This window comes from Pelodiscus sinensis, chromosome 7, assembly GCF_052426305.1.
Source record: "Pelodiscus sinensis isolate ZL-2025 chromosome 7, ASM5242630v1, whole genome shotgun sequence".
Classification (NCBI taxonomy): domain Eukaryota; kingdom Metazoa; phylum Chordata; order Testudines; family Trionychidae; genus Pelodiscus; species Pelodiscus sinensis.
The window spans coordinates 23,408,696-23,430,005 of NC_143058.1; the positions used below are offsets into that span (position 1 = coordinate 23,408,696).

At 38.9% G+C, this 21,310-nt stretch overlaps 1 protein-coding gene across 1 annotated transcript in view; it reads right to left on the reverse strand.

Moving 5' to 3' along the window:
• LRP1B (LDL receptor related protein 1B) overlaps window positions 1–20,911 on the reverse strand; it is a 1,362,068-nt gene extending 1,341,157 nt beyond the window's left edge. Inside the window, exon 1 of the mRNA XM_089779714.1 lies at window positions 19,034–20,911. Within this exon, the coding sequence (XP_089635840.1) occupies window positions 19,034–19,115 (82 nt within the window). The 5' untranslated portion in view covers window positions 19,116–20,911. The remainder of the gene's footprint in view (window positions 1–19,033) is intronic.
• Window positions 20,912–21,310: the final 399 nt, after the last annotated feature.

The window sequence follows — 21,310 nt, forward strand, 5'->3', positions numbered from 1 at the left end:
TTTTTGCCACATGATATCAATTTGTTGTAAAACACTGAGTTTGTACTACATTTGCCTCCTTAGCAGTCTCCCCTGGAGCCAAATTCTCTGCCTTCTCAGTTGCTGCAGCTTGCCTGCAGCCAAGCGATTGCCCCTCCCCCCTTGTATTTGATGGTATAGGTAGCCCTCCCCCCCCACACACACACCCTACTAGAACACTTCCCAGTCTCCCACAAAACTAAAACCTTCAGCTTCACTCCACTTGCACAGCCAATATGTCACTTCCTGTATTTTCTGCCTTCTCTCATTCATGGGACTGAAAAGATCCCAAAGAACATCATTTGTACTTTTCTAATTTTAGTACCTTTTCCACTTCACACTGTGGCATTTGATCCACAGTGAAGACTTACACAGTAACTCATAATCACACACTTCATATAATGTACCATTTGGTCCATACACAGTATACTCATTTATAACAAAAACATATGCATTTTTTCCCCACTTCAAATTGCCCCCAATCATATTAGGTCTTCAGTTTGTTAAAGGTAAAAAAAAACATAGGTAACACCAATGACTTGTCAAAGTTTGAGGCCAGGAAGGTTTTTTCCTGTCAGGAGAAATGGACGACAAGGTGAGGTTTCTTTGTTAAACAGAGAAAAAAAACTGCATTAAAGTCCTGTTTCACTGAACACAGGAGTAATTGCATAACTGGAGTTAATTTTTTTGCTCACAGTGTCAGTCCCACCACTCCTTTCAACCAGCCTTCCCTCACTCAGAAGCATTCCTGCTAGATTTCTCAAGATCTTATGCACAGTACTTCAGGCAATGTCTGGATAGGTCTTCTCTCTTCTCCTCTGATGTGTGAGAGAAACAGCAAACACATATATATCCATTACACAATACCTGTGAAATTCTCCATCATTTATATATTTATAATTCCTGAGCAAGTTCACATGTGCTGTGTTTTGGGCGATGTAATTTATTTTGAGACCTCTTGTGTTTCTAAATTGTATCCCAAATGGAGAATAGCTGATACAATGAGGTTTAACCCTAAGAATATTTTCAGTGGAAACAAAAAATGAACAATATAAACCCTCTATCCCTTAAGGCAGACTGCACATGAAACCATGGCGGGGAAAGAATATTTTAATCAATTAACATGAAGAAAACTCTACAGCAAAGTCCTCTCTTAGGGATTAAGATCCTCATTCAGTCAAAAAATTAAGCACGTGCTTAAAAGGTAAGCATTTGAGGTGTGCCACTGAAAATAATGGGGTTACTTATGTACTTATTTACATATGTCGTTGGATCAAGGCTTGTTAGTATTCCTTCTTCAGAATCCGCTCCTGATAGAAAAAGAGACCTACATTGAAAGCTGGATCCAGATCTCACATACTAGATACTATCTGTCCCATCCTCTAACAGATTTTACTAAAATACTTTAGAGATATTTAACGTAAAGATATATAGATGGTACAGTTATAAGTTGGGAGGTTTGAAGTGAGATACTAGAGAGCTATCAGAGAGGGATATATTTAAGTGAGGCAGAAGGCTCGAGGCAGTGAATTATCTGAACCCTCGTGGTCTTACAAGCAGGTACATTTTTCAAGTGCTACTTGGGAAGAATACATGCATGCATGTTGTTACTGACTAATGAGATTCATGAGCATACATCATATTCATTGCTTTCAAAGTACATCACTTCAAATGTTTCTGCTGTTCACCAGGCTCTGTGAAAACATGAGTTATGGCACTTCTGCGCACACACACACACACACACACACACACACCCACACACACACACACTCACCCCAGTCTCTATCCCTGAATATTTCTGATAAGTATTACCAGTGCTCAAGTTAGCCGTTATTAAACAAAGAACCTTTGCACTCTGTTTCTGGCAGTGACAACACCAAACCAAAGCAACATTCATTTTGAATTCATTGTTTGCTGGCTTCTACCCTCACTTTTTTTGGGGGGGGGGGGGGACAATTTCTAGAATATCCATTAGCTTATCTGATCCAGAGAATTTGGAAAAAATTAAATTCCTCCAAATACACTAAGGATTAGACTACAACACAAACCTTAGTTCTGAAAAAAATTCACATTCATGAAAGATGAACCTTTTATGACATAACTCCTAGTTTGGTTAAAGAGCAACAATTTCCACTGCAAAAACAGTGAACATACATTCTTCCCAGACCTCTAAAAGCAAATATTATATGGAAAGCCAACAGTCTTTGTAGTTACCAAAAGTTGTATGAAATAAATTACAAAGATTTAAGAGACAGCATAACCTTGGATTTTATTTTACTTTTTATTGTGACAAAGCTGTTAATGTGGGGGAGGGCAGAGGGAATGACGACAAGGAAGCAAAATTGGCCTCCTGTGTGATTTTTAGTAATTAAGTTTTAGAAAGCTGACTTGGTATTATTAAAACATTTCTAAAGAGTAATATTTTTCCACAAAAAGGTGGGAGTCTCTATAGCTGTAAAACTTCAAATTGTTTGTCAGCAGGAAAACATTATTTCATACTAACTCTAGAAGTCCAAAGAACTTCCATTGACCTTGTAAGAACTTGATTTATACCCATCAAGATTACACTCAAGACAGCACCACAGAGGCTGCCATTGGCAATGAAGTCATTTATTATCCTATTCACTTCCAGAACAATCCCTCCAAGAGAGATCACACAGTATTTCTGAACAAGAGAGCCATAGACTTAATTTCATAGATACCAAACCTAGAATCAGTATCCAGAAGGAAACTATACTATCAGAGGTCTTGCCCTTGCAATAAACTGTTCATGAGTGGACCCTTGCAACCATTACGTAGCCAACCAAAGCTAATAGGGCTCTGGTTCAGGTGCATGATCAGGACATTCAAGTATGTGTTCTGCCTTATGGATCGAATTTTGAGGAGTGATGAGCAGCCACAATGACCATTGTTTATCCCAGTGTGGAGAGTAAAAAGATGCTGTCAAATGTGTACTCTTAATATGCCTTCTGTACCACAAATACTCACTAGCTCGCCAACTGGATGCGACCATTTTATATAAAACAAAATGGCAACTCAATGAACTTAAAGGGTAATATTTAAAACTAATAAAAGGAAATTATGTTTACATAATGTATAATTAGCTAGTGGCAGTTATATCAATAGGACTAGCATATTTAAAAGGACATGGAGGACCAATCCTCAGCTTCAAAAAAAGTAGTTCGCAGGGCTTCAAAAAAAGTTTCCCCATGAAATACTATTAAACAGCATTGTATTTCCACAGTACAGTTTTCAGAAAGCTTGGTTACTACTGGATAAACTGACCATTGATCTGTTCATGGGAATGATCATTCCCATTATTTGTATGGATAAAGCTGTAAAAATGTATGATCTCATTTGTGCGTGGGTTTTTCAGTAAATTTTACTCTTATTTTTAAAAGATATTTAAAAATCAGTAATACAAAGTAATTTACCCATTTGATATAGGAATAGAATCAAAATTAGTGTACTTAGCAGATCTAAAAGGTTTTTTTTACTATTAATTTTTATGTGTGCATCGAATTGATGACCACATATTTAATATTCTTGAATTATAAAAATGTTCACTGCTAGTCTTTTGTGGGAATTAATATAAAATGCAACAGTGACAACTTTTGTAAATATGTTGCAGTTTATTACAACACTGCAATAACAATATTATGAGAAGGGAGATTCTGAGCTGGTGTACAACATTGAATCTATGCTAATTTATATCAGTTGACAGTCTATAATGTTTTGGAGTATTATGACAATGTTAAAACAAAACGTGTCTTAAATAAAGGAAAGCGTAGAGCAACTATTCCACTGGGGGGGGGGAAAAAAAAATCAGAGACCTCTAAATTTCTCTTGAAATGTCCAGGAACTATAAAAATAGAAACAATTATTTAGGAAATGTGTTTTTAGCTAGAATTTACTTGCCTTAAAAAGAGAGATCTAAATATTGAGCTGCATATTCTTTATATGCATACTAATTCTGAATTTCACTTAGGTTGGTGACAACCATCTGTTTGGTGCTCGCTTCTTACTGCCCCAAGAGCATTCAAAATTAAAATTGTGACAAGAAGAATTTCTACAGGGTAAAGAAAACATTTTTAGGGAAATGTAAGTTGTAAAAGGCTGGAAATTTTGAGTACAACTACTATTTTAACATGTGGGGGTTTTTTAAGAAAAAAAGATTTAGGTAAAATATTCCTGTAGTATTACTGGATATGAGGGTAACAACTATTAAGACTGATAGATTAACAGACTTCAGTTCTGAAGATCAGTATAATCTGTAGAGTAAGTGGGTAGTGTTGTGCACAGGGAGATTAAATCATAGCTCCTCCAAGACCAGAAAAAAAAAGAAAAAAAAAAGAGAGGGAGATGCAATATCGTTCAGTACAGCTAAGCAAGAGCAGAGAAGCAGGCAATTCAGGTATGTATGTGCACTCTCAACTTAGTAAATTGCTCCAGTTTCAAGAAGTGTAATAATGGGCCATTTGGATCAGTGTTAAGCCTGACATGGTGAATTAGCTTACTTTTTTGAGGAGGGAGTGGGGGTCAGAGGGGAGGGGGAGTTGATTTTTTTTCCTGTATCTCTTCGCATACTGTAAAGTTTCACGAATATAAAAATAACTTCTTTAAGGCCATTAAAATAGTAGAAAAGTTAGCAATATAAACATCACATTTGTTGTAAATTATTCTAACAGTGATCTAAAAATACTTTGGTTTAAGGCAGGGCTACTCAACTTTTGAAGCCCTGGAGGCTACAATGATACTTTCAGCACACGCCGAAGGCCGCAATTTCTCAAGTGTGGTTGCATATATATACAAATATACATGCAAACAGTGCTTTTTTCTGTTACCGCCACAAAAAAAGCACTGTATGCAAGTGTATGCAAATAGCTTCTTTCACATTGATGGGTATGGATTCAAAGATTAAGGCAAGATTACACAACACACAAACCCCATTTAAGTCAGTTCTGCTGATATTAATAAAATGCAGTGTTTACCCGATTTCCACCCATATGGTAGCACTTTTAACGAGCAATGAAGGTCCAGGGGTTTAACTACTAAAACCCATATCAACAGAAGACCACTATATGGACTACTTTTTTGTTTTGGCTCCCATCCGTGGGCCACATGTTGACCCCCGCATAAACCCAAACCACACTGCGGGCTGCAAACAAATGGGCCACAGGCCACATGTGGCCCGTTGGCTGCATGTTGAGTAGCCCTGGTTTAGGGCATGGGCAACAACAGAAAAACCCAGAGTTTGATTTTTTCTCCCCCTCCCAAATCATTTCCACTTGCCTACCAATCACCTTTCCATGCCTACATTCAAATAGAGATGCACAAGTAAATCACATTTCTTTTATTATAAAGTTAGTCTTACTCATAGACTTTAAGGTCAGAAGGTACCATTTTGATCATCTAGTCTGACCCCCTGCACAAGGCAGGCCAGAGAATCTCACCCACCCACTGCTAGAATAATCCTCTCACCTCTCTCTCAGATATTGAAGTCCTTGAAACGATGGTTCAAAGACCCCCAAGATGCAGAGAATCCTTCCACAAGTGACCTGTGCCTTATGCTACAGAGGAAGGTGAAAAACCTCCAGGGCCTCTGCCTATCTACTCTGGAGGAAAATTTCTTCCCGTCCCCAAATATGGCGATCAGCTAAACCCTGAGCATGTGGGCAAGACTCACCAGCCAGACACCCAGAAAAAAGTTCTCTATAGCAACTCCTATCTTCCCACTATTGGCCAATTTATCACTGATAGTGAAAGGTCAATTAATTGCCAAGATCATGTTACCTCATCAACCCATCCCCTTCATAAACCCCTCTAGCTTTATCTTGAAGCCAGTTAGGTCTCATTACTTCAGAGCATCCTCTCTGCACACACATTTCTCAATCGACTAGTTATTGTAGTTATTTGATCTTGTCCCTGACCCCTGGTAATTCCTTTTTCCTAATAGATCAAAGTAACTCCCATTCAGCCTGATAAAGAACATTATTATTAAGCTTGTTTTCAAGTGTGTGCAAACCTCATCAATGCATAGACTAGAATCTAGAAATGTTCATAGCCAAAAAGTACTTCAAAGAATCCTATACTGAAGATTGATACTATATAGGTGGGGTTTTAATTCAGTGAACTGAAATCCCTTCCAAATCATTTTCTGAGTTTCCAACTCATTCAGATAAACACACACACACACACACACACACACTTCAGTGGAGCAGAATTAGATCCAAATATTACTTAATACTGTTATGGTGTAGTCACCCTATTCCAGAATTTCAGCTGAACTATATCAATAGATTTTAAATGTTTAATATGCATGCATTTTTTTAAAACAAATTCCAACACACCTCAAACTGGGCATGTGGGCACACAATTGTGTTTACTAACCATGTGTTTTACACATACCGTGATTGCAGGGGGCAAGAATGGTTTTGCATGCACAAGTGTGGTATTCTTTGGAAATCTGACTCCCATTCTGTAAAGTGGTTTGGGATATTTCATGAACATAAGAACGGCCGTACTGGGTCAGACCAAAGGTCCATCTAGCCCAGTATCCTGTCCACCGACAGTGGCCAGCACCAGGTGCCCCCGAGAGGGTGGACCGAAGACAATGATCAAGCGATTTGTCTCCTGCCATCCCTCTCCAGCCTCTGACAAACAGAGGCCAAGGACACCATTTTATCCCCTGGCTAATAGCCTTTTATGGACCTAACCTCCATGAATTTATCCAGCTTCTCTTTAAACTCTATTATAGTCCTAGCCTTCACAGCCTCCTCTGGCAAGGAGTTCCACAGGTTCACAACACGCTGTGTGAAGAACTTTCTTTTATTAGTTTTAAACCTGCTACCCATTAATTTCATTTGGTGTCCTCTAGTTCTTCTATTATGGGAACTAATAACTTTTCTTTATCGGCCCTCTCCACACCACTCATGATTTTATAGACCTCTATCATATCCCCCCTCAGTCTCCTCTTTTCTAAACTGAAATGTCCCAGGCTCTTTAGCCTCTCCTCATATGGGACCCGTTCCAAACCCCTAATCATTTTAGTTGCCCTTCTCTGAACTCTTTCCAAGGCCAAAATATCTTTTTTGAGGTGAGGAGACCACATGTGTACACAGTATTCAAGATGTGGGCGTACCATAGTTTTATACAGGGGCAGTAAGATGTTCTGGGTCTTATTTTCTATCCCTTTCCTAATAATTCCTAGCATCCTATTTGCCTTTTTGACCGCAGCTGTACTCTGTGTGGAAGTTTTCAGAGAACTGTCCACGATAACTCCAAGATCGCTTTCCTGATTTGTCGTAGCCAAATTAGTCCCCATCATACTGTACGTATAGTTGGGGTTATTTTTCCCCGATGTGCATTACTTTACACTTATCCACATTAAATTTCATTTGCCATTTTGTTGCCCAATCACTCAGTTTGGTGAGATCTTCTTGGAGTCCCTCACAGTCTGCTTCTGTCTTGACTATCCTAAACAGTTTTGTATCATCTGCAAACTTTACTACCTCACTGCTTACCCCTTTCTCCAGATCATTTATGAATAAGTTGAAAAGGATTGGTCCCAGGACTGACCCTTGGGATACACCATTAGTTACCCCTCTCCAATCTGAAAATTTACCATTTATTCCTACCCTTTCTTTCCTGACTTTTAACCAGTTCTCAATCCAAAAAAGGACCTTCCCTCTAATCCCATGGCCATGTAATTTACACAAGAGCCTTTGGTGAGGGACCTTGTCAAAGGCTTTCTGAAAATCCAAGTATACTATATCTACTGGATCCCCCTTGTCCGCATGTTTGTTAACCCCTTCAAAGAACTCTAACAGATTAGTAAGACAGGATTTCCCTTTACAGAAACCATGTTGACTTTTGTCCAACAAATTATGTTCTTCTACATGCTTCACAATTTTATTCTTTACTATTGTTTCAACTAATTTGCCCGGTACTGAAGTTAGACTTACCGGTCTGTAATTGCCAGGATCGCCTCTAGAGCCCTTTTTAAATATTGGTGTCACGTTGGCTACCTTCCAGTCATTAGGTACGGAAGCCAATTTAAAGGATAGGTTACAAACCACAGATAATAGCTCAGCAATTTCCCATTTAAGTTCTTTTAGAACCCTTAGATGAATGGCATCCGGTCCCGGAGATTTGTTAACATTAAGTTTTTCTATTTGTTCCAAAACCTCTTCTAATGACACTTCAATCCGGGACAGTTCCTCAGATTCACCACCCACAAAGGACGGTGCAGATTTGGGAATCTCCCCAACATCCTCAGCCCTGAAGACTGAAGCAAAGAAATCATTTAGTTTCTCCACAATAGCTTTATCGGCCTTGATTGCTCCTTTTATAGCTAGATCATCTAGGGGACCCACAGGTTTTTTAGCAGGCTTCCTGCTTCTAATGTACTCAAAAAACATTTTGTTATTTCTTTTGAGTTTTTGGCTAGCTGTTCCTCAAAATCTTTTTTTTGCTTTTCTTATTACATGTTTACACTTGATTTGACAGTGTTTATGTTCCTTTCTATTTATCTCACTAGGATTGGACTTCCACTTCTTAAAAGATACCTTTTTGTCCCGCACTGCTTCTTTTACATGGTGGTTAAGCCACGGTGACTCTTTTTTAGGTCTCTTGCTATGTTTTTTAATTTGGGGTATACATTTAAGTTGGGCCTCTATTATGGTGTCTTTAAAAAGTTTCCATGCAGCTTTCAGGGATTTGGCTCTAGTCACTGTGCCTTTTAATTTCTGCTTAACCTCCTCATTTTTGTGTAATTCCCCTTTTTGAAATTAAAGGCCAGGGTGCTGAACTGCTGAGGTGTTCTTCCCACCACAGGAATGTTGAATGTTATTATATTGTGGTCACTAGTCCCAAGCGGTCCTGTAACGGTTATTTCCTGGACCTGATCCTGCACTCCACTCAGGACTAAATCAAGAATTGCCTCTCCCCTTGTGGGTTCCTGCACCAGCTGCTCCAAGAAGCAGTCATTTAAGCCATTGAGAAATTTTATCTCCGCTTCTCTTCCTGAGGTGACACGTATCCAGTCAATATGGGGGTAATTAAAATCCCCCATTGTTATAGAATTCTTTATTTTGGTAGCCTCTCTAATCTCCCTAAGCATTTCTATGTCAGTATCGCTGTCCTGGTCAGGTGGTCGGTAATATATCCCTACTGCTAATTTCTTATTATTGGAGCATGGAATTTCTATCCATAGCGATTCTATGGAACATGTTGATTCATTTAATATTTTTATTTCATTTGATTCTACATTATCTTTCACATACAGTGCCACTCCGCCACCCACCCGGCCTGCTCTATCCTTTCTATATATTTCATATCCCGGTATGATTGTGTCCCACAGATTTTCCTCATTCCACCAGGTTTCAGTGATGCCTATTATGTCAATCTCCTCCTTTAATACTAGGTACTCTAGTTCACCCATCTTATTAGTCAGACTCCTAGCATTTGTGCACAAGCACTTTAAAAATTTGCCACTGGTTATTTGTCTGCCCTTCCCTGATGCATTGGATTCCTTTGTATGCGGTTGTTTGTCAGCTCTGGCCAATGGTTTGCCCTCTCCCCTCCTCTCTTTCCGACTACAGCTTAGAGAATCTCTATCAACGGATTCTCCTCTAAGAGAAGTCTCTCTCCGATTTACGTTCATCTCCGCACCAATCGGCTTTCCCCCATCTCTTAGTTTAAAAACTGCTCTACGGCCTTTTTAATGATAAGTCTTACAGCATTATGTGTCTAAGTGGTAAGTACTTTCGAATCTTGGACAATCTGATGACATTCCTTCAGAAGAGAGTACTTTCAAGAAAAGATGACATAGTATATTAGTAATTTGGAATTTACAACGCTTTAAAAATTACTCCTTAAAACAGTATGGCCATATATAATTTCTAAGGAAAGGTGTGAACACAAGTGGCCCCAAAAGAGCATATTACATTTAGAGAGGTACCAATATCTTTGTGATATCATCACAGTATTTTTGTAAAGAGGTTTCCAAATGGCCTAGTTTGGGAAATGAAAAATTAACATTATTCAGTTAAAGTATACTGCGTGCTCAAGTGCATGAGGACTTTAAGTGCACTTTGTTCTACTGCCATTCAGTTTAGGTGTATTTTTCCCTCAACTCAAAAGTATATTCTTATGAAGCTTTCCTTCATAAAGGGAGAAAAATAACTACAGGCAGTCCCCGGGTTACGTACAAGATAGGTACTGTAGGTTTGTTCTTAAGTTGAATCTGTATGTAAGTCGGAACTAGCGTCCAGATTCAGCCTCTGCTGAAACTGATCAGTTTCAACAGCGGCTGAATCTAGATGCCAGTTCTGACTTACATACAGATTCAACTTAAGAACCCCAGGCATCCCCAAGTCAGCTGCTGCTGAAACTGATCAGCGGCTGATTCCAGGAAGCCCGGGGCAGGGGCTTCCTGTAGTCAACCACTGGTCAGTTTCAGCAGCGGCTGAATCAGGACTCCTGGGGCAGAGCAGCTGGGGTGCTGCCGGGTTGGTCCAGTAGTGCCAAGGAGCGGTGCTGCGGGACCAACCGGCAGCGCCCCACCTGGTCTACCACAGGCCCGGGGCTTTGCTCCACATCTCCCTGGTCTGCTGAGGGGGGGGGGCACTAGCTGTGCCCCCCCCCCCCAGCAGACCAGGGACCAGTGGCGGCGGGGTGCCGCACCTCTGAGGCTTTCCTCTGGCAAAGCCTCAGAGGCACGGGACCCCTCCGCCTCCCCGGCTTTGCTCCCAGTGTCCCTGGTCTGCTGGAGACGGTCCCCAGCAGACCAGGGGCAGCCGGAGCAGCTTTTCTCGCCCCGGAGGTCGAGGTGGCAGGACCGCTGCACTCTGGGCGGTCCCACTGCCTGCAAGCTCTGGGGCGAGAAAGCCCCGTTCGTAAATGCGGATCTGACATAAGTCGAATCCGCGTAACTCGGGGACTGCCTGTATTTGTAGAGGATAAAATCCACATTTCATCGTTGCATATTCCCCTTTTCTATGAACACCAAAGCGTTATATATAAATATATGTATACATATCCACACAGAGACCCCTACGTATGCCATAAAAAATTATTTGAAGGAACAAGGTTTAGCATCTCATTCTGTAAGTTTTCTTTATTCATTTCATGAAGAAAGAATGAATAGATTATGAATTGCCATTAGATAAAAACTCAGTGGTGGTGGAATCCTCAAGGAATTATATATACTCTTATTTCTGAAGTTAAGCTTTATTCCAATAGCATCTGTCCTGTAAGTCATTCAATTCTATGTCATACACAAAAGTTAGGAAGGGGTATCCTATTGATAATAATAAAAACAAGACATAATTCACTGTACTTTCATCTTCCCATAAGAAGAAATATGTATGCTCTTATTTCTAAAGCATTCCTACTGTATTTCAACTGTATGCAGTTCTGCTGGAAGGCCAAGTCATTCAAGATGAAGCAATGTATGAAAAGTTTAAGGACATCCAGCTGATAATAAGAATACATTATGAAGTATTATATACTGTAGCTGGACCTTTTGTTGTAGTAAGATCCATTCCCTTAACCCCCATGAAGAGTTCTACTATAGATTGACCAAATAACAATGACAACTCAAAGTACCTTACTCAAAGGCTACTGTTAGCCAATACTTCAAAAGAAGCAATGATCTTTCTAGTAATTGGATTGGTCTAGTGACATCAAAACCAAATATTGGTTGCTGTTTAATTCCCGCTACCTTAGAGATGCGTTTTTCTGCAAAGGTCAGATAATCGACAATCACTTCAGCACAACAGAGGTCACAAACAAAGTAAAGTTGGAATTAGTCTTTGTATTTATATATATATATATATATATAGGTAATTATGTTATCTATTATACAGTTAAGAAGTGCAATAGGCATGCATAGTGTTAAGTATTCAGGAAGACTAACTTCCTGCTGTGAGCATCTTCAATCTAAAAATTAAAAATAAAAATCCACCCACCCACACAGATTTTTATAGCCAAGAACAACAGGCTACTGGCTGCAATTTTATAGCTTATTATAATTTTGTTTGTATCACTAAGTACTCTGCATAATTCCCATTAAATTTAAAAGACACCCATTGACTTTAATTGGAATTGCATTCACTAGTGCACAAACCTGCATCAAAATCTAACACCACAGATAGCTGCAGCCATTTATAGTTGCCATTGCTAGCAAATCCCAAAACAGGATTAGGGTTTTTTACCAGCATAAAGAGTACATCTACTGAAGTCAACAAAATTACATGAGTGCTTAACTGTTTTAAAACAGATCAGAATTAGACCTTGGTTATCTCATTTCGCTAAATATATTAAAAACAAAGTTTTGCATTTCAGAAATATGATACTTTGTACTTTTTGGCAGCTTTCTTTTGTTATTGTTGACAACTAATCCTTAATTGGAATACAATTGCACTTATAGATGCTCTAATCTTTTCCAATAGATGGCGCTTAAGAGTAAAGAAACAATTCATAGTTACATTGAATGAAAGCACCAATTATTCGGTAGGCAATGATGTCTACAGTCATTTAAAAATGGAACTGGATTTTTCAACATAGTTAGGCACCTAATCACAAAACTAAATAGGAAGACATTTGATTTTGAAAACCTTTTTTGTTTTCATTTAATTTAGGAAATAGTGGTAATAAAGAGGTGAAATCACACATTTTAAGGGAAAAAGAACAATGTACAGTAACAAATGTAACTCATTATTGTGTAAACTACTCAATCTTGAACATACTATAATTTTAATTTTTAGATTCCCAAATTAAAAATTATACCAACACAACCCCAGACATATAGCTGCTGCTAAATTTGTACATAAAAATGCCTGAACCCCTATCAGTTTTCAATGTATATTGAAAACAAATTTAGAGGATGCACTTTTACTCCTGTTCTGTAAAGGCTTATACATATTCTTCATTTTACACATGTGAATAGTCCCAATTATTCACAGGAGTGAACCTATTGGAGATAAATTAAATATATATGTATATCTTACCAGGACTGGTACCTTAATCTGGAGCATGAATAGTTTTAAGAGTCCCAGGAATTAAAAAATGGTTTGGAGGAAAGTTAAATTTTTCTACTATAGTCTGATGTTAAGACTTTTGCCTTTTATAATTTCTTTAATTAAATTATTTTAATGAAGGACAGAAGATCTATAAAAACCTATTTGCTTAGCACAAATGAAGACATGGCTAGCATATGACAAGCATGTTAATTACCCTATGAACAAGACTTCACACAAGCTTCCCCGATTTTTCTGAAAACAGCACTATTTCGTACATGCAATTGCATATTCAAATAGGAGCACGTATTCATTTTATCTAGTGCAAAGTGCACTAGTGAATAAAAGTGTTCTTATAGAAATCTTTGACTCATTTTCACTTGCAAAATGCACCATTAAGGCATTTCTTTAACAACAAACCTATTGCCTTAAGTGTCTCTACGTTTTCTCTCTTCTATAGAGCTGTTTCTCCAACGATAAATAAATGTCTTTGGAGCTCACCAAGCTTTCTGTATAACTGTTTTTCACACTAAACAACTGGAAAATGTCACCATGACCTTGTAACAATTTCCTTTGTGGGTGTAATATTGCTCTCTCTATATATTGGAGATAGAGATTTAAGTATAAGAACAGGAACCTCTATATTAAAACACTGAAATAGTTCTATTTGAATTTGCCTGTTGTAAGACCTTTGGGAATACTTTACACCAGGTTGACAAGGAGCAATTGTTTGGCAGAGCAGAGTACAAAACTGGTTTTTTGCCTGTTCTATTTAAAAAAAATAAGTATTAATAATGAGGATTGGAGTAAAGCTTAAAGATCACATTGGTTATGTCTAGATGCTTTCGAAAAATACTCTTTTGAAAAAGAGTGTCTAAACTGCAACCAGTAATTTCGAAAAAGCAAGCCACCTTTTAAAAAGAGCACCCAAGCAGTCTGGATGCTCTCTTTCGAAAAAAAAGAAGCACAGTTTGCATTACATAGCACCTTTTTTCTGAAGAGCACTTTTGAAAAAAGGCGTTCTGCCTCATAAAATGAAGTTTTCCATGGTTGAAAAAAAAAAAAAAAAAAAAAAACTGCCGCATTCTTTTAATTTACTTTCAAAAGACTGCAGCAGCAGTCTAGATGCAGGGGAAGTCCCCCTCCCCCTCAAAAAGGCCACTTTAAGGAAAAAAAAAACCCTGTAGTCTAGACATTCATTTTAAACATTTGAAAATATACTTACTGAGCAGAAGAGATGCACTGTGATAATTAATAATAATCAACCAAATAAGAGGCCACTAATTTTTTGGGGAGTGGGATTATGTTTCAGTTGTCTGGGTATGTAATTTCTGGTTAAGCTAGAATCATCTGACTCTTCTGACTGGCTCTTCTGAGCTATGCAGGTTGAACCTCTAGTACAACACACTCTGGTCTGGAATGACGTTTGTTAGCTGGACTTACTGGATGTTGTTTTTTCAAGATATATAGACAACAACAACAACAACTGGTCTGGTAGCACTTTATAGACTAACAAAACACGTAGATGGTATCATCAGATTTTGTGGGTGCAGCCCACTTCAGATGACCGGAGTTATGAGTTGGGGATATGACAACTCGAACTAAATAGGAGAGGGGAGAGAAAGAAAAAAGGAGGGGGTTTCTCTCCCCTCTCCTATTTATTTCGAGTTTTCATTTACCCCTAAATGTCTTCTAAGAGAGGTTTTCAAACTCTGGTTTGCAATTTGTAAGGGTAAGCTGCTTGCTGGCCATGACATGCTTTGTTTAGCCAAGTGTCCACAGGAATAGCCACTTGTAGCTCCCAGTGGCTGTTTGCCATTCCTGGCAAATGGGAGGTGTAAGAAGTGGCAGTTCAGCCCACATCACTTCCTGCAGCTCCAAGTGGCCAAGAATGGTGTACCATGCCCATTGAGAGCTGCAAGCAGTCAAGCCTGAGGGTTCTTAGATTTAAAAAAAATAAATAAAAAGCTTCTCATGGCCAGCTAGTGGCTTACCCTTACAAGCTGCAACCCAAAATTTGAAAACCTCTCTTTTAAGAGCCCAATAAGTGTTAGCAGCGTCTAATGCGACTAGACAATATTGACATCCATGGTCCAGCACTGGTCAGGTCCCAATACTAAAGAGGTTTCTGACTTGGCAATTGCAAGTTAAAGTACATGTAAATGTATTACCAAGTTTTAAATGTGGTCAAGAAACATTGGGGGGAGGGAGAGGGAGAACCAACAGTAAATTGCCTTTTATGTGACCTCAAGAGATGTCGGTTATGTTTGAATCTAGAAAGGTGCAGTTTCCATCATAACATCCTCTCTGTTCCTCTATCTCCTCCTTTCAATAGATTAAAGACAGCTTTAAAAAACAACAACAAAGGAATATATACATTGAAGCTAAAAATGGGGTAAAGAGAAGTAAGTCTGTTCAGTGGATTCAGTTACATGGTAATTCATCCATTTTAAGTAAACTGGTATCTTCTCATTACAGCATTTGTCTGATTCAGTAAAAACTCTATGTCCCACTGTGAGCGGAGCGGGGGGAACCACCACTTGGGCACAAGGTACTAGGTGAAAAACCTGCAGCTGGTTTAGGGGAGACATTAAGATGACAGTAAATGTTTGTGTGGAGGAAGTGATGATGATATGTCCCCTTCATCACCCTTCAATGATTTCAACAGTGAAGTCTCCTAAATACTGCCTTCTGAAACAGAATGGTAAAATAGTACTGCAGATAGTCAACACGATTACTGGAGCTATCCACTTTCAGAAAAATCTTCTGCTCCCTCTGTTATAGGTCAGGTAACATGTGTCCTGTACCCAAACTTTCTGCTCGTTATCAGGGATTCTTCCAGAATTTATTGTAGGTGATCTAGCTTTACAGGTAGGAGAACCTCAAGAGTGACTAGTTCCATAAACCTCCTTAAAAATGTGATTTGAAAACTAAGTCAAATTAATGAACCTCTCCACCACAGAGCCGGTTTTTTCCTCCCTCTGTTTTCTATTCCTTTTAATTGGCTCCCCTTTTTCTGTCCTCCCCCCAACATCTCTGTCATCTAAATTTTATTGTATAAAATATAGCACTAGTAACCTCATTTTGGTGGCAGAACAGTCCGGATAAAATAGTTTTCTTTCAGTCAATGTGATTAGCACATTCCAAATCTGAGAGTTTGGATAGATCACTACCCATGACTTTGACAAGCTGTAAATATTTAATACAGAAAAATAATTCCTATATAGTCAGTGCTTTTTTGCAATATGTCCCAAACATTAGCTGACATGAAAATAAAATATTTCCAGCTTTGGTATATTCTCAATCATTTATGTTGAGAACATTTGAACACTATGTCTTATAAGCCTTTATCAAAGCATAGTGTGGTGCAAATTGTCGTCATATCATCATAACGTGTCTTTACTTGATTCTCTTTTGGCTGACATGTTGTAGAAGGATGTTTCCTTTTTAAAGCTGGATTGATTCTAACTTAAGTTGACAATCCACTTGTGTACACTAAATGAATACAAATTATATAACAAGACACAGTAAAGCAATAATTAAAACCAGAATATTCTGTTCATGAGTCACGTGGCATCTGCTAATGTCCAACAGTGGATCGGGTACACGAGGTTAGATTCCAGTAGTTTCACAAAATGGTTCATAGCTAAGTTTTTATTCACAAGATCACTGATATATTCAGGCCATTGTTGAAATGCAATCAGACCATTTTGTGCAAATCTTGGAAAGCTCTTGATGTTCTTCCAACAAGCAGGCATTAATGTGATCAGAATTCTTCATATACAATACTGCATCATAAAAAAGCCTTTAGTACCATTCAGAAACCTAGTCGAGTCTCCTAGACTCTTTCGGCTATTCGGGTAACATTATATTGAATAGAAACTTGTTTCTTGCACTACAGAGTTGCACCTTATGAAAAGTTTTAACATGTAGACTTGTGATGCCACTGTAATATTTGTCTCTCTGTTGGCCAGCCAAGGAGGATGGCTTTTTTAAGCTTGTGCTGTGAGCCATCTATTTAATATTTTGATAGCCAGTCAATTTCCATTAACTCAACAGCTTTGGTAGTTCAATTAAAGCAGAAATGTGTACCTGAAAGAGGCTATCTGTAGCCATTTGTACTTGTTCAAATGACTTTTAAACAGTCGGTAAACAATTCAGTAGCCAATGTGTAAGAGATACAACACTCCAAGTTGCATAATGCAAGTTCAATGTATCATATAGTTACATTTATAAAAAAATAAAATTCATTCAAAGCAAATTGAATATGACAATATTAATTGCTGTCTCATTTCTTTATTTAGTTTTCTTGCTAGATTCTTAGCATCTAATCAGAGCTAATGAGTTTTACTTTAATTCTTGATTTACTGAATCTATTTTGAATGAAAGCAACATAACACTCTCGTGCTTTATCAACTAAATCCTATTTTTTAAATTTTTAATTCAAGTATCATATAGCAAAGTCAGTCTGTTAAGATCAGCAATTACTGTAAGTATAAGCAAGAGCTAAACTTAATTCTGGCCCAAAAGATTGTTGCCTTTAATCAAAGACTTCTTAAGACAGGAAAACAGTTGCTCTTTCAACTTCTTAATTTTAGTGCTTTGGCTAAAAGATTCTGTGTTCTTTATTACTTAGCTGTGCTATTTTATTTAGCCTCTCATGAACCATTTAAATCAAGTTCAGAAATCAAATGGATGGTAGACTAGGGGAATTGAATAAAAGGACCTCTGGAAATAGTTGTAGAAGCTTCTTTGAAAGGTAGAACCAATCAGCAGTTTCGAAAATACACCACTCACCAGCCTCATAAAACTACACACAGAAAACCTTCAGCTAGCATTGCTATATAGTGTCTGTTTGTGTGTCCATATAATTTATATAAACACACACACAAAGTAATACTTCCAAGTAATAACACCATGCAGGATGGAACCATCACAATTCATGCCTAGTTTGGGGGGATTTTTTTAAATATAACGAAGCCAATACATAAGTGCTTTCTGAAAAACACTGTCATTAGATCATTCATCGATCCAGCCTCTCTCCCCATCCCCTCCTATGTGGCTTATTTGTCCGTTTCTAATTACATCAAAAGCCTGAGCATTATTAGTCAACATGAGAGGATCTTAATAGTCAAGTTTCCATAATGCACTCTGATACATTTAATCACGGCCATGTGAACATCGATCGGGTCGAATTACTCATCTGTGTGCATTTTGCTCGGTATTTGCCCGGAGGGTGCTACAAAACTTCAGAGAGGCTCTACAAAAAGAAACCAGATATTCTTGCTAGGAAGTTCACCTGCTCTTGGTTTATTCCTGCCTCTGACTGTTTTAGTTAGCTTATTAATGCAACATCCTACGGAGCAGGAGATGAAAGCTAAGTTACGCTTGAAGGTGTATCACCGACTCCTTCTCAAGGTACTACAAGTGCCCGGGTTGCAAAGCTTCGGTGTAACATAGGGAGAGACGATCGTGCCCTATTGTTTCTGCGCAGAGCCACAGCGTCAACTGTAGCATTTGCTCAGACGCGAGCAGCACAGTGGAGACCTCCCCGGGAGGCTGTCTGGGTGGAGGAAGCCAGCCCGCGGGGATGACCCCCCGCCAGCTGCTGCTTTGCAGCAGGTAAGGAAGTTACTGAAATGCAAGTTGAGGGCTGGAAGGCAGGTTTGCAGACGGCGTAGCCGTTCCCAGGAAGAGACCCGCCGCAAAGGGTTGCAGTGCTTCGCAATAAGCAGCGCCGTCAGAGAGCCTCCACTCCCGTGCAATCGGATGCGAGCATCTGCAGAGTCTGTCACAGGCAGCCAAGCGGACTCGCAGTCCGCGGTGCACGCAAGAAGATACTTTTCCTGCTGCGTGCCTCTACCTGCTCCTTTTTGCACTAGCCGCCCTAAAGCCATGGCCGAGACAAATGTCCCGTGCAGCTGAGCTGCCGGAGGAAGTTTGAGACACTTCTCCCGATCGTTTGAGAGAGGAAAATAAAGTGATCACCTTACCTCGATCGGCTCCCGCGGCCAGCACCTTAGCAACAGGAAATAATCCTGAGATCGCTACTAAGGCTAAAAGAAACTCAGACATTGTTGTGGCCGGATTGAAGCGTCCTCCGCCGCCGGGGTTGCTTGGCTGCACACTCAGTAAATCAGCAGCAGCAGCGAGTCTGCAATCGAGCTGCGTAATTTACAAATGTCAATGGGAATTCGTCTGCTAAATGAGCCCAGCCTGCCTGCCTTCTCCCTGCTTTCAGCAGGATCGCGAGGTGTATGTGTGTGAGAGCAGCTTGTGTGTCTTGACTTTTCAATGCAGAGTACGTCTGATCTTACATCACGCAAGAGGGGCAGTGAGAGATGCCAGAGGATGGGGATTCACTGATTAATCACAGAATCTACCATACACTGCTTTGGTGTCCACATAAATCACTTCTATTACTAAGTAAGAGGCATTTAACACAATAGGAAAATACTACTGCAAATGGAAAACCTACAAATCCCAATTATTTCTGTCGCCCTGAAAGGGAAGTAACTCAATATTGTTGGGATGTAGACATTTAGAAGAGGGAGGCTTCTGCATTGTATCCAACAACTAAACCTTTCTGCTCTTACTCTAATGGCAAGACAAGCTTAAATCATTCCTAGCCTCTCTTCTAGAAGTAGTACATTTTAGTTTTGTATCAACTGGAAGCAGTCTCCTTCAACAGCATTAACAGGGAGGCAAGTAACTCAGTTCTACTGGAAAGGAAGATAGTTGCTTCAGCCAGAGAAATGGCAAAAATGAAATTTAAAAAAGTGTTTTATTAAAGTGTACAAACAATCTCAGAAGGACTTGTGTATCACAATAAGTGACTCAGCAAACACATACACACACAGGCACACAGGCATTGCTTATTAGCCAAAGAAATGAAAGTGCCATTAGAAAACTCTTTACTTATTATATATGGTAAATAAGTGTTGATTTCCAAAGAGGGATTTTCATGCTGTGGTTAGCCCTTGGTGCTTCTTTACAAGAGCTGACCTAGTGTATCCAAGTCACATTTTAAAAGAAAATAGGGTGTGCGTTTCCTGCTTTGAGTAGTCATGTTAATACTTCTATTTGCAAAAACAGCAGTAATTTAAACCTATCAGATGCTGAAAAGTTTTGCTTAGCTTTTTATAAAACTTAAAAACATGTTTAACAAACAGTAGGTGCTAAGTCAATTATATAGACTTTTGCAGATTTGTTTTATCACAATGTAGCAAAAAGCTAAAGTTGTCAGCCTAGACCTTTTGTTTGAAAGGCAAAGCCTTACTCCTTTTAACTGTACATTTCTACTCCCTGACAATTTTATAAAATACATTTTATACGAAACCCAATACCTAGAAGACTTGAGGGGGCAGGTGGTGGAGGAGACAACCAATGCAAAAAACAACAATAAAGCACAATCTGAAGAGGATTATGGAGTATTTTAATCATCTATATTAAAATGATGTGGATCATCATTCACATAGCTATTTATAAAATTAAGAGCCCATTCCTGTTCCTACTGACTTATGAGAGCAGGATCAGGTCCAAAATTCACCCTGGAGATTGAGACCCTAGCATTTAAATAATTTAATATTGGACTACCCACCGGGACTGAAGAACATTCAATTGGGCCAACTTCTGTGTTTGTGTAAATACTGAGTCATTCTACTAATGTCACTCACAATTTACATCTGTTCAACTGAGACCAGGACATGGCCCAACATGGGAAATAATCCCATACAGACAACTTGTAGTTGTGTAAGACGAGTTGATGAAATATATCATTTCCACCTTGAACTGTGGTGGTCCTCTGAAATCAGCTCTTCCCCCATTGCCCAGACAAAATAGGAGTTTACATACTGAAACTACATTCTGCCACTTCAAGTGGGAGACTTTGCTTTTGTAAACCACAATATTTGACTAGTATGGCTCTTATAAGACTTTGTTTCTAACTACATTTTGAACAGGTCTTGAATCTAAATGTTTTTTCCCCCCATTTCATAAAAGGAAGACTCCTTTTGCGAGGCATGGGTACATGGAGGCAATGGTTTACTCCACAGGGAAGAACTGCACAACTGGGTTGCATATTTTAAAGAAATGCATGTACGCCATGTAACAAAGGACTTTCTCAGCTCACTGTTGGCAAATTTGTGTCTTTCTTCTGATCTTATATAATCTTTTCACGCCGTTTCACTGAATTCTCCTCCCCTCACAAATTTAGAATTGTATATTTTTGATTCAATATCTATTAGCAAGTCCGTTTTATTTTTCAGATT